This window comes from Gordionus sp. m RMFG-2023, chromosome 3 (genome assembly GCF_954871325.1).
Source record: "Gordionus sp. m RMFG-2023 chromosome 3, tfGorSpeb1-WG-v2, whole genome shotgun sequence".
In the NCBI taxonomy this organism is placed as follows: domain Eukaryota; kingdom Metazoa; phylum Nematomorpha; class Gordioida; order Chordodea; family Parachordodidae; genus Gordionus; species Gordionus sp. m RMFG-2023.
The window spans coordinates 7,650,462-7,663,541 of record NC_088777.1 but is presented as its reverse complement, the minus strand read 5'-3'; the positions used below and the strand labels follow the sequence as shown (position 1 = coordinate 7,663,541).

General features: G+C 27.8%; 2 protein-coding genes across 2 annotated transcripts; one reads left to right on the top strand and one right to left on the bottom strand.

Annotated features, from left to right (window-relative positions):
* Positions 1 to 348: 348 nt before the first annotated feature.
* LOC135926608 (uncharacterized) lies at positions 349 to 3,234 on the bottom strand. The gene is made up of 2 exons (XM_065462536.1): positions 3,151 to 3,234; positions 349 to 1,328 (listed from the first exon to the last, which is right to left on the bottom strand). The coding sequence occupies exon 2, from the start codon at positions 1,279 to 1,281 to the stop codon at positions 487 to 489; it is 795 nt and encodes a 264-aa protein (XP_065318608.1). The 5' UTR covers positions 1,282 to 1,328; positions 3,151 to 3,234; the 3' UTR covers positions 349 to 486.
* Positions 3,235 to 4,122: 888 nt separating this feature from the next.
* Positions 4,123 to 9,799, top strand: LOC135927308 (nucleolar protein 16-like). The gene is made up of 5 exons (XM_065463274.1): positions 4,123 to 4,239; positions 4,309 to 4,423; positions 4,465 to 4,516; positions 4,561 to 4,679; positions 9,664 to 9,799. Exons 1-5 carry the CDS (start codon positions 4,145 to 4,147, stop codon positions 9,778 to 9,780), a joined length of 498 nt encoding a protein of 165 aa, XP_065319346.1. The 5' UTR covers positions 4,123 to 4,144; the 3' UTR covers positions 9,781 to 9,799.
* Positions 9,800 to 13,080: the final 3,281 nt, after the last annotated feature.

The window sequence follows — 13,080 nt, the reverse complement described above, 5'->3', positions numbered from 1 at the left end:
CCTATGTTATCTAACGGTAAGATGACTGTCAATATGATTGGTCTATGACACATTTTTTATTTTACGCTATAATTTCCTGAAATTAATGGCTAAAAAAGGAAAGTTGACAGGCATATAAGATAACCACAATAAAAAAATATATATATCTTTTTAATAGGGTGAAAGGTTCTGAGATTAATTTTATTCAACGTTAATTAAAAATAATCCGTAAACGCAAATCTAAAATTTGATCTTTAAATTTCCCTAATTTTTATTTGACTTAAGAATTATAGTATAATAAAATATTATTTTCAAATTTACAATAAAAAAAAATTCTATATAATTTAAGAATTATTCGATCTGGTTTTTTTTTTCAAATCTAATAAAATCTAGAAAATTTGTATAATAAATTTGATTGGTCTCTTAATAGGTAACAAGTTTGATTGGTTCATTAGATCACACATGTTATAATGGTTAAAAATGGCAGGCCCACGTCTTCGAAAGATTTTAAATCTGAAGTCTAGCATTAAAAATGGATGGAACCCGTAACCATTTGTCCAAATATACGACCCAATAACGTTCCCCTAAACAGCTGACTATCCCAAATGGAAACTTGTAAACATTATCGTATTTGCGGTGCTCTTGTTGCGACAGTGGATATAAATTATCATTATTATCATGCGAATTGAAAATTTGGCTCTCTAATTCAGAAACACACTCTAAATCGTTTTTAGCTTGTACCGGCGTAGCTTGAGAAGTGTGAGCGATGGTTATATGCAATGAAGTGGAATTATGTGCGAAATTGGGAGAAGTTTTCTGCGAAATACCTTGATAATTATTTTGACTATGGTGGATATAATTTGGGGGTTTCATTTCGTTGATGGAGAAGTTAGTTGGGACAAATGTCGGTAAAGGTGATGCCATAGGATTCAAAATATATTTGGGGATTTTGGAACGTTTCAATATAAAAGGAAATCGCTCTGAACCAGAATTAATCTCTATATTGTCGCCATAAGTGCGTCTTCCATTTCCATTGATCTGTCGCTCTGATAAATGATCCGAGTTTTCAAAACTTTGATGGCCTTCTGAATTTTTATCTAGTAAAACTCTAGCAGCTATAACATTATCAGTGTAGATAAAACCTACGATAATGAGCTCGTAAATTTTCCCTATTCTATGCATGTGAGCTGAGTGGTATTTTAAAGTTTCATTCCAAAAATCTTTCGAATAATGAGATGTAGAATGAAGACCCCTATTCTTCTTCAGCATCGAAGCTGTGTAGATATGTTTGAGCTTTCTCATAAGTAGTACGTTATGTTGATCAGAATTTTTTTTCTCCCCATAATTTACTAGATTTTATATGTAATATAATTAGGCTCTTCTTTATTAATAAAAATTTGATTTATAAATTATGATTAAATGCATAATTATAATAAGGCCAATTAATTAACTCGATATTTTTTGTGCCCTGTATGTAATATATTTACATGAGACCTATAAAAATCAATTTAGCCTGAGCGTGCGTGTTTCTCCGTGGTAAAAAAAATTAGACTCGGTGTAAGCCTGTTATTTAATTTTTAAAGTTTCGGTTATTTATATATAGTCTAGAGTGTAGACAAAAGGATTAAACCTCCCACCCCCTAAAACCCCCGAAAACAATTCATTTAAATTCCTTAATCTATGAGACCGAAAAATGCTTTATTACCACTCAGACTCATAGCCCAGGAATGGGAGCCGGGAAACCAGCCCCTCCCCCAAAAAAAAAATCCCCGCTTCCCAAACCTGAACCCTCGATAAATGCCAAAAATGCCACTCAATAATTTTTCTACCACTTAAATTTTAAGCACTCCTTTATAAAACAGAATAAGCATAAAAAATAAAAATAGAATGTTTGTTAATTAATTATTTCCCATTATTAAAAAAAATAAGAGACCAGCATGGCCGGCATTTAAGCCCAGGTACACTGGCCGGGCCGTATCCTAATTTTTTTTTAATATACCCGGCTTCGGGACGAATGTTTTAAAGAGCCATTATTATCTATAAAAATATTAAAAAATATATATATTTTTAAAAAATCCGGGTCAGGCCTGAAAATATAAAACCCAGGCCAGCCAAATTTTTTAAAAATCCGAGCCAAATAGTACCCCTGGTAGGTCTCTGAAAAAGATAAACATAATGGATTTGGATTTTATCTATAAACATAAATGATTCTAAAATATAACTCTTTTAAAAATTTGATATTTTAAAAAGGATGAAATATTGGCCCAATCCAATAAAAAAAACTACCTTCTCATACACACAACAAAAATAAAAGTAAGAAATAACGTTTCTATAATTGTTTCAAATTTTAGAGACATGCCATTTTTGGTTATCATATTTGTGCCTATAAAATAGGGTGTTCTCAAGTTGTAAAAGCCCTATTCCTTATTTACCATTTGATAGCAATCTTGACATATAAATATTTTTTCTAATTTAGTTTTCAGACACATAATCCTAAAATGAAGGAACGATACAAATATTTACCATTTTCAAAAATTTTAATTTTGTTAAAATTGAAATAACTTAAATTTTTTATTATTATTCTTCATATTCAATTCAAATAATTTTGTTTTTCATATTCATAAATTTAGAATCAAATCAAATAATTTTTGATAAGCATACCTAGCTAACGCCATGTCATTGTTAGATTTATTTTCATAATTTACCCTTATTTAAAAGAGATGGGAAAATATCTCAAAATTATTATTATTTTTAGTTGTATTATGATTTGTATGTATTTATAAAATTATATAATATATTTTTTTTATCTTATACATAATTTTTTATTACCAAAATATGGCAAATATTTTATGAAAAATTTGGATTAATTTAAAAGAAAGAGTAAATATTTGTATAGAAAATATTAACTTATTTATTTTTTCAAAATGGTAAAATAAAAATCAATCTCAGGTAAAAGGAGGATTTCATTGAGATCTGGGAAAACTAAACTAGTTACATGGCAATTTGGGTTGATTGTAACATTTTAAACAAAGATCCATGATTACTATTAATTTGAGAAATTTATTTACCTAAAAAAAATGATAGTATAAGAGGTCTAGGGTCCCATTAGTAATAACATTGGGTTAAAGTGAGAAATCATAATAAAAAAAATGCATAATATAATTTTATTACAAATGAGCTGATTCTGATAAGCTGCAAATTCTCTAAGCTTTAAAAGCTGCTTAAATATAGAATGTGTTGCCAATTTGTCAAGAATTTGAGATTCTTTATGGAGAAAATATCCATGATATAATATAAGTGGTTTTAGTGTTTTATTGTAAGAAGATAAAAATATGGATTTATCTCCCAAATTTATCTCATCAGATTCCAAGATTTCAATCTTTAAACAAGGAATTATCAAACATTTATTATTATAAAAGGTTTGATTTAGAATCTTAAAAATTTGGAGATTTTTTTCTGTGAAATCTTTAAAAGTTGGTAGGATTGTTATAAGCAATATTTTTGAACTATTAAGATTATATTTAAATGTACAAATTGATGTATTAATAAATGTGTTTAGTAACTCAATATCACTTATAATTTTATTTTCAATTTCATCTCCAAAGCATTTTTTTCTTTTACAAGAATATTTTTGCAACAATATATTATCTAATTGACTAACAGCAATCTTAACAAAATTAAGTTCCTTAGATACTTCTGCATTTAAATCAGCTACGAAATTTAATTTATCTTCGTTTATTAATTTTTCAATAATATATTTCCAGAGATTAGGTATATTTTGTCCTTTACACAATAAAATTTTATCCTTTAATGAATTAATAAAATTGTAATTAATATAAATTAAAACATTGGATGAATTAAAAAAATTCGTAATAGCCTGAAATTGAAGCATGTGAGTGTGACAACCGCGTAAAATATTTATAAAACATCGAAAATAATTCGATTGTTTTTCTCGTTGACTTTGTTTGTATCTGTATAAAGTTATAAAAATTCTCTAATTACATCATAATTATGGTGTTATTTATTTGAGATATAATAGAGGGATAGCAATATCTGAATATTGTAACAACCGAAATATATGTAACCTCTCAAATTTCGTATAATTTTGATAAAATGACAGCTGACAAATCGACAATCTTTATATTTTAGCATAACATCAGTAAACATGTACAAGAAAAAAACCCGAGCAAAGAAATTTAAATATAATGTGAATAAGAAAAAACAGTGGAAGAAATCTAAGAAGTTACCAGCAATTGGAATGTAAAAAAACTAAAATTACATTTTTATTTAGAAAAATTTTATGATTAATATATTATGTTTTCATAATAGGAAGGAACTTAAAGAAACATGGAACAAGCATATGACTGTTAAACAAAATTTTAGAACTTTTGGACTTTGTTTTGATCCTAATTCTATCACATCTAAAGACAAATCTATTAATAAAGTAAATTACATTTTATGTTTTCTTGTTAAAAGTGTTTATAGGATAATACTGAAGTAATGGAAATTGTTGAATCAAAAAAGACAATGGCTAAACGTATTATAAAAAAAATCCTATTTATTATTTATACATTTTCTTAGATCTTGAGAAGTTAGCAGAAGAAAATGCACCAGTAAAGACTGGGATTATAAATAATCTCAGTGTAGATAATATAGAATTTTGCAAATATATGATATCTAAATATTCTGAAGACTATAAAGTAACTACTAAAATTGATCATCATATATAGAGTTTGAAATTAGTTAAAATATATGTTAGGGCCATATTTATATGAAGAGGAATATGTTTTTATATATATCTACTAATTTTTAAAAAAACTAATTATTTTTCACAAGTAATTTTGAAAATACCAACAAATTGAATTATCTAAAATAATATTTAGAAAAAATTATTTTAATTTTATGAGAATTGTTGGGCAATGAAATTTTATTAAGGCTTATTTGGGTCCTGTTAAAAATTGATCTGTACTGGCAGGGCCCTCTAACTTGGGGGATATGAAACAAGTTGGTCATTTAAATTTTAGGTATGGTAAAAAGAGTCTGTTTAAATGATAATTATACTTATAATTCAAACATAATAAAAACTAAATGCTTAAATGATATTTCTTTTTGTTCAGATATATGTTCATTGTTTGTAGGCAATTGATTTCTGCTAGAAACTCAACACACATTTCTCTTATTTTTCCTTAATTAGATATGTAGTAACATGAGTGATTTAAATATCATTTTTCTATCCCTTTAGAAGGTTATACAAAATATGTTGTCAGAATCACTTGGTCTCTCTGGGTATCCAACTAGCTTGATTTCTTTGGCCTTAAAATTCTTTATCCACACTATCATTGTTTTGAAACGTTTTTAATTCCTCATTTTCTAAGTTATCTTTAAACTCTTCATGTTTTAATATATAAAATGGTCTTAAATGCACCTTTTAATGATATAGGCTGGAGTAACTTGCTGCATGTGAAGTATTGTGATATGCAAATATAAATTCTTTGAAATTGAATTCTTTTGCATTTAATTTATAAGCAATTTTACTAATCTGTCTAATTCTCGATTGCAACATGGATGATAAGGCACTATTCAGTGGTGTATTGTATCTTTTGTACTAATTTAAAAATTTTCTTTGAGCATCAAAACATACACCTCTTGTCCCAGGAATTTATTAGACTTCACTACATATCTGGCCCATTTCTTTCTTCTTTTAATGAATTCAGCATTAACAATGTCTTTCCTCGCAAGAATCTTTCCGTCGGAGACTCATCTTTATTTCTGCTATTATTGTAGAACAATTGCGATTATTTCACCATCACCATATAATCCATACAGATTAGTGGAACAGGAAATAACAAGTATAGATGACTGAATCATAGTACCACGAAGATTGAGGGATAAAGTAGTCAGAATGCTGCATGCAGGACATCAAGGGGTAAGTAGAATAAAACAATGGGCTATGAAGCCTACAATATACTATTCTGCTCTCCGCTTTAACCTTGTATTTTGTACTGCCAATTATTTCTTCCACCTTTCCAATCGTCCATCTGAATTTTCCTTAACATCAAAACATACACCTCTTGCCCCTGGAAAAATTTATTAGACTTCGCTGTGTAGTCCTGTCATTTCCTCCCACTTTAACCGAATCCAGATTAACAACGTCTTTCCCAAGAATCTTTCTGCTGAAGATTCATCTTCTTTCCTTCCATTTTTGTAGAATAATTGAGATAACCATCCTTCACCATCGCTATACTTTTCTTTTTTAAGCACGATTTCACCACTGCAATTATTCTTTCGGCCTGACCATTGGCACTGGAATGGTTGGGAATCGTGATAACATGCTTGATACCGTGTATCTCACAAAATGCCTTAAACGCTATACTCCTCTCCACCATCAGTTACTATCATCTTTACCATTCCATACTTCCCTAAAAATTCCTTCAATCTTCGTATAACTATAACTGACGTTAATCCGACACCTTTGAGCCATTAATCCATTTGGAAAAAGTATTCACTATAAGAAAATAATACTTCTTCTCCCATTCAAAAAAATTCAAATTTATCTGATTACATGCCTGTGTAGTTTCCTTCCAGCTATTACCCTTCCTCCTTGATAGATTTGATCAAACATTACACGTTAAACACTCTCTGCACACCTTTCCAATATCTCCACCATACATTCTCTAGCCCATTGTTTTATTCTACTTACCCCTTGATGACCCGCATGCAGCATTCTGACTACTTTATCTCTCACTTTTTGCGGTACTATAATTCAGTCATCTATAATTGTTATTTCTTGTTCCACTAATCTGTATGGATTATATGTGAAATAATCTTAATTATTCTACAATAATATCAGAAATGAAGATGAGTCTCCGGCGGAAAGATTTTTGCGAGGAAAGACGTTATTAATGCTGGATTCGTTAAAAGAAGGATGAAATGAAAGAGCCGGATACGTAGTGAAGTCTAATAAATTCCTGGGCAAGAGGTGTATGTTTTGATGTTCAAAGAAAAACTCATATGGACTATTGGAAAGGTGGAAGAAATAATAGGCAGTACGAAATACAAGGTTAAAGCGGAGAGCGGAATAGTATATTGTAGGCATCAAGATCAATTGAGGCCTGGAGAGGAACGTTAAAGAAGGGGGAACAAAATCATGATTACAACATTCGCGTATCGCAGCTCCACATGCGGAAACCGCAGTTACTCCAGCATCATTATTATTAAAATAGGAGCCTTTACGACCAATTTCGAAATTAAAATATGAAGGGTTTCATGATGGAACTAAAAATGTTTCAAGATAATGATCCCGTATGTTGAGAGAATTTTCGAGACCATGAAAATCAACCTAGATGAATACCCGGAGAAATAAAAGATCGAATGCGTCCGACCACATATTTTATAAAACTTCCTAAAGGGATAAAGACATTTAAATTATTTACCAAATCGTTTTACCACGAGGAAAATACAAATAACCGGGAAAGAATGAGGTAAAGGTTTGTTACGCTTCCAGCTAAAAATCAATTGCCTACAATCATTGAACATTAATCTGAACTTAAAAGAAAGTTTCTTCACCCGATATTATTATCAGGATTAAAAATTATGAATATTGGCTATATAAGAAGCTATAAATTACAATTAGAAAAAAAACTAATTTCAAATAAATGTTTTAATTCAACTATTATCAGAGACCTTGGAGGTACCATTTGCTCGACCCGGGTTTTATATTTTCAGGCCCGGCTCGGATATTTTTTAGAATACATTACATTTATTTTTAATTTTTATGTCTAATAATGACCATTTAAAATATACGGCTCGGCCAGGGTATTTTTTTCAAAAAAAAATAAAATGCTGCCTTGGCCTGCAGGTCTCTGGTTATTATTGCTATTTATTATTTGATAATATCAAAATATAAGTCGAGGTAAAAATAAAAACTTTATAAGTTACTTTTTTTTCAAAATGCTCCATTTTTATTTATGAGAATTATATAATTATAGTCGCGAACTTTGCTTAATTCTAATTTAATCATAGAATTAATAATTTAGCCGGATGAAAAATTATGCCAATATTAAACTGGTAAATTTTTTTATCAACTTTCTTTCTTTCTTTCTTTGGAAAAAGATGCTAGAAGATAAAGGAATAAGATATCAGAAAAAAATTATTTAGTGTATATTTACCCCCCCCCCCATCCTTTTGAAAAATTATCCAAAAATTTAGATAGTACCTGAAAATTTCAGCAGATAGCCTTAAAATAGTGATAAAAAAATTGCCCTCCAATTCTAGACCAATACACGTGAAGATTTTTAAGATACAATGTTTAATAATACAAGTTTTAATTAGAATTTTCGAAAATGTTTCATGATGCAGAATATGCAAATAATATTTTTTTTTAAATTATTAATATACGTTTTTGCTTCCCAAATACAACAAAAAAAGTGTTTATATCTTAAAAATATATTTATAATGATATATTAAACTTTGCAAAAATATTAATTAAAATGGGAGGCTATACTGGGAAATAATAAATATTTTTTAAATCTCAAGGAGTGCGGATAAAGGGTAATGATGTATAGCATTTATTAAAATCAGAGACCTGTAGGCCCGGGTACACATGCCGGGCCGTATTTTTTAAATCCCTATTCTCTTTAAAAAAAATATATATTTAAAAATTGTGAATAGAACATTTATGGCATTCATTCACCTATTTTATTTCCTATTTCTATTTTTTCCCTTGGAAAATATTTCTAGTAAAATATTATTTAACTTATTATTATTTTGGTTGATATTCAATCAAATTAAAAGCAACAAAAGCTACGCTCAATATTTAAAATATAAGGTGCTTTTTTAAAAGAAAAGTTTATTTTAGATAAGTATCAATTTATCTTTCCTTTTCTCTGTCCCAAGGCAATCATGTATGTTGCCCAAAATGGCTGAAACATATTATTTAAAAAAAAACTATATTAAGGAACAGGATAAGGGAATTATCATCGACCAGTCGAATTGAAAGTATAGTTATTCAAACTAACTCCTTTTACCACAAATGGTGATAATTTCAAAAGTTATTATATATCCATTTCATATTAGCTGAAAAACTATCCGTAAAATGCCTAATAGGTATATTTTAATATTAAAAAACCATGGCCATAGGAAAAAATTTACACACCCCGACCGAAGGCGTTTTTAAAATCCGGGCAAAGCTGGAAATGGTGGGCCTCTGACTAAAATATAAGATAGCATCGCAAATTATCATTATATAAAAACAAATATTTCAAATAATATCTGTAGCCTAGTAGATGATTGCAGGTATCCTGCAGCTTAGATTCTAGTTAGAATCCATGGAAGATCAGGTATTTAGCTAACTAGGTAGTTGTGTTTTATGGGGTACGATATATAGCGGATCGGAAGCTACCGTTAACATTTTAATAAAATTTGGTCGTTATTTAGAAAATGTGATGACCAATGTTATATATAATATTATTACCCACTAATAAACCCCCCTAACCTCTCACGAGCTAATTTATTGGGCAGAAATTGGCAAGCCATAATTTAAAATAAAATGATACCCCCCTCCCCCCATCTCCCATCCTTCTAGTAAAAAAAGGCGTCCTTATAACTGATTTTTTGTATTAATACTTTTATATTATTATAAATTTTATTAATATATATATAATTTTATCGATAAATCGATTTTAGGCTATGAGTAAAGATCCTCAAAACATGTATCAATTGACGCCAAAGCAAATCAAAAAATCTATAGCAAAATATATTTCATATATAAATCATGTAGATATAGCAACGATATGTAAATAATATTTACAAATAATTTTCATATATATATATATAATAAATTCATTGCTCACTTCATTGATTTTTTTAAAATAGTTATTATATTAATAATAAAATAAGTCCAATTATTTTTTATAATAGAGAGAGAAACTACAAAAATATATAACATAAATTAAATAGTATAATAGTGCAATTCATTGAATCGTGTTGATAAACCCCTCGATTTTTTTTTAAACGACTAACCCAATATTTTGGTCCCAAAAATATTTCGCAAGCCTGGAAATTTTTGCTCATAAATGGCAGAAAGGTGTGGACATTTATTAACGAAATATCTAAACTTGCGTAATATTATTTTGGCTAGAATCTTCATTTAGAATTGGATAAATCGAGCCGTTTAATTACGCTAGCAATTCATGAGGCCATTTTCAAGCAGAACCTTTTATGAAAAAAAATATGTATGATAATAGTTTCGATTAGACAGTTTTTTTATAAGGCGCCTGGGAAACGGAAAAAAGAAATTAATATCCAAGTTAAACTCACTTCACAAATCCTATAGTTCCCCAGAGGATTTTTTTTCTTCGAAGATCCGAGTCCAAATTTTAGAAAAATACGTTTAGTTTTAGTTTTTTAATTAAAGTTGGGGGAGGGGGGTGAAGCTTATGAATAAAAATTCGGACCAGGCTAGAAAAAATTGCAGTTGCAAGGCTCTAATACTACTGTATTTGCTGTTACCAAAAGTGCGCTATCTTCATTTTTTTGTAAATTTCAGTTAGTAACAAATTATATATAAATTCTCCAAAATATCTATTTTTTAAAAAAATCTGAGAATCTCTGGTTGAATATTTGGGTAATATAAATCTGAAAAAAAGGGACATTTATAAAATTAATTCAGTTTTTAGTTAATATTACGTTAAAAAAATTTTAGATAACTTGTTATTTAAATATAAATATATCATTTCAAAACTATTCTATCGAAAAATTTTTTATTGACCCCGGTCTGGATTTTACATTTGAAAACTATTCTATCGAAAAAAATTTTGTAGACCCCGGGCAAAAGATTTTTTTTACAAATCTAATCTGTGCAATTCGTACCTCTTTAGGTCTCTTATAATTATAATCTTAAAAATTATTCTTTGGCTTAAATTTGAATTTTAAATAGGAATCAAATAAATATAGTGAAAAAAGTGAACACTGTTCTAAATGGCCATTTTTAAAAAAAAAATTTGGTATATTTGTGATAGCGCAAAAGGTGACCAGTGCCGCCCTAAGGTCATTTTTTTTAAAAAGATTTAATTTTTACCTAAAATATTATTAATTGAATTAAATTGAATAAATATTTGTGTAAAGGGTTACCGATTGTTATTAAAAATTTAGATTTTTGGCGTAGTATCCTAAATAGTTGGTTCAAATTTCTTAAATATTTTAAATTTTAGGACTGTTATGATAAACGTAGTGTAATTTTTTTGAAAATTCAATATAGCTTATATATGAAATTTATAGTTATATAAAATGTATCAAAGAATATACAATTTGCAGTTAACTCGGTATAATGGTTATTTACAATACCTGAACTACTTTAAATTTTATGGCTCTAATCTGAACCAAACCTATGTATCGGTAAACCGGTAATCTAAGAATATTCCTGTTAATTATCAATTTCGATTGAAAGATTTTAATCATATTTATTTGTGTATATTATTTGACGGTGCCAGTTACAAAAATTTGCGTTAAAAAATGTTCTCGACCAGAATTACTAAAGTATCTACTTACAAAAATGTGGTATCTATATCTAGATGCACTTTTATAAAAAGCATCTACTAGATACTATTTTAGGAGTATCTGTATCTATTCTTAGACACATTTAAATATCATTTTATTTCGTTTTTATATTTAAAAATAATATTTGAATTAATTCATTTAATGATATCTCCATGTTTTTTCATTATAAAAGAAACCAAACGTTGAAATATTTTATTATAAAAAAAATATACCATAATTTTTAGATCAATATTTCTAGACAATAAATCAAATAATTTTTATAATATATTTTTTTGGGCATCCTAAGATGATATGAATAATATTAATATAAGTTTTGACACTCATCAGATTTTGAAGAAGTATTGGGATTTTAATATATTATGATTATGCCAATAAAAAGTTAATCATAAAATATAATTAACTATGACGTAAAATTTCCTAGTAAAAATATCAGTGTGCTTAAAAATCTCTTTAAGGATAAACGGAGGTGCCATAATGATTAAAATTGAAGAATGTTTATAACTAAAATCTAGTTATTATTTATAAATGTAATTATTTGGATTATTAAAATCTAATAATTTTTATTTAAATTATATATTTGTATCCAGATATGACATAAGATAAAAAAAAATTTAACTCACTTCAAAATTTGAATTTTAGCAATAGAATCATATATTAGGTATTATGCACACCGTATATAGGTATTATAATATCTAGATGCATTTGTAGAAATGTATCTCTATCTTGCTACGTTTTCAGACTATGTATCTATGTCAATTTTCTTATGCTGTTTCTATATCTAAATCCATCTAAAAAATATCTGTTAATAACTGTTTCTTTTTTCTATTATGTAATTCATATAAATTAGGAATCTGTTATTTTTATATTATTTAACGAAGGGATATTTTTAAATTTGGAAAATATTTGACCGGAAATGTATCCATGTGTGGAATACCTTCCCTATAAATTTTTGTATAGACTTTAGGTATTTTTTCAATTTATATTATAAATTAAGAGTACTTAAAAAGTTCTGAGCAAAATTGCCTGTAATTCAGAGTGTTCTATATATGTTAGAAATTAGAATACATATCCGGTCAAATAAGTTATTTAGAATTTATAAATTCCTCTCAGTAAATGATTTGAAATTTATATATCACACGTAGCGGAACTATTGAAATTACTTGAAAAAATAAAGGCGATGAAATAAGAAGCCCTTACATCCAGAACCAAGGAATTTTATATTTTTAAAAACAAAAATATTCATAATTTTAAAATAAAATTATTCTTCTTATTTGGGAGGAAACTTGTAGTCTCATTTCCTTTTTTGTAGAATGAGCACATTTTTTATTAAGTTTAAAAAGTTTTCGTGTATAAATTATGTATGTCGTATTGGAATATGGAATCCATGGGAATTCGGAATATCTCGATTTTAAGTCATCGAGGGCAATTTTTAAATTCTTGATTTAAGCGGAAATGTATTTCAGCATGTGTGAAATATCTATCCTATTAATTTTAGACAATTTTTGCCATAAAATATTCTTTGTTAATTTATATGAAAGATTAATA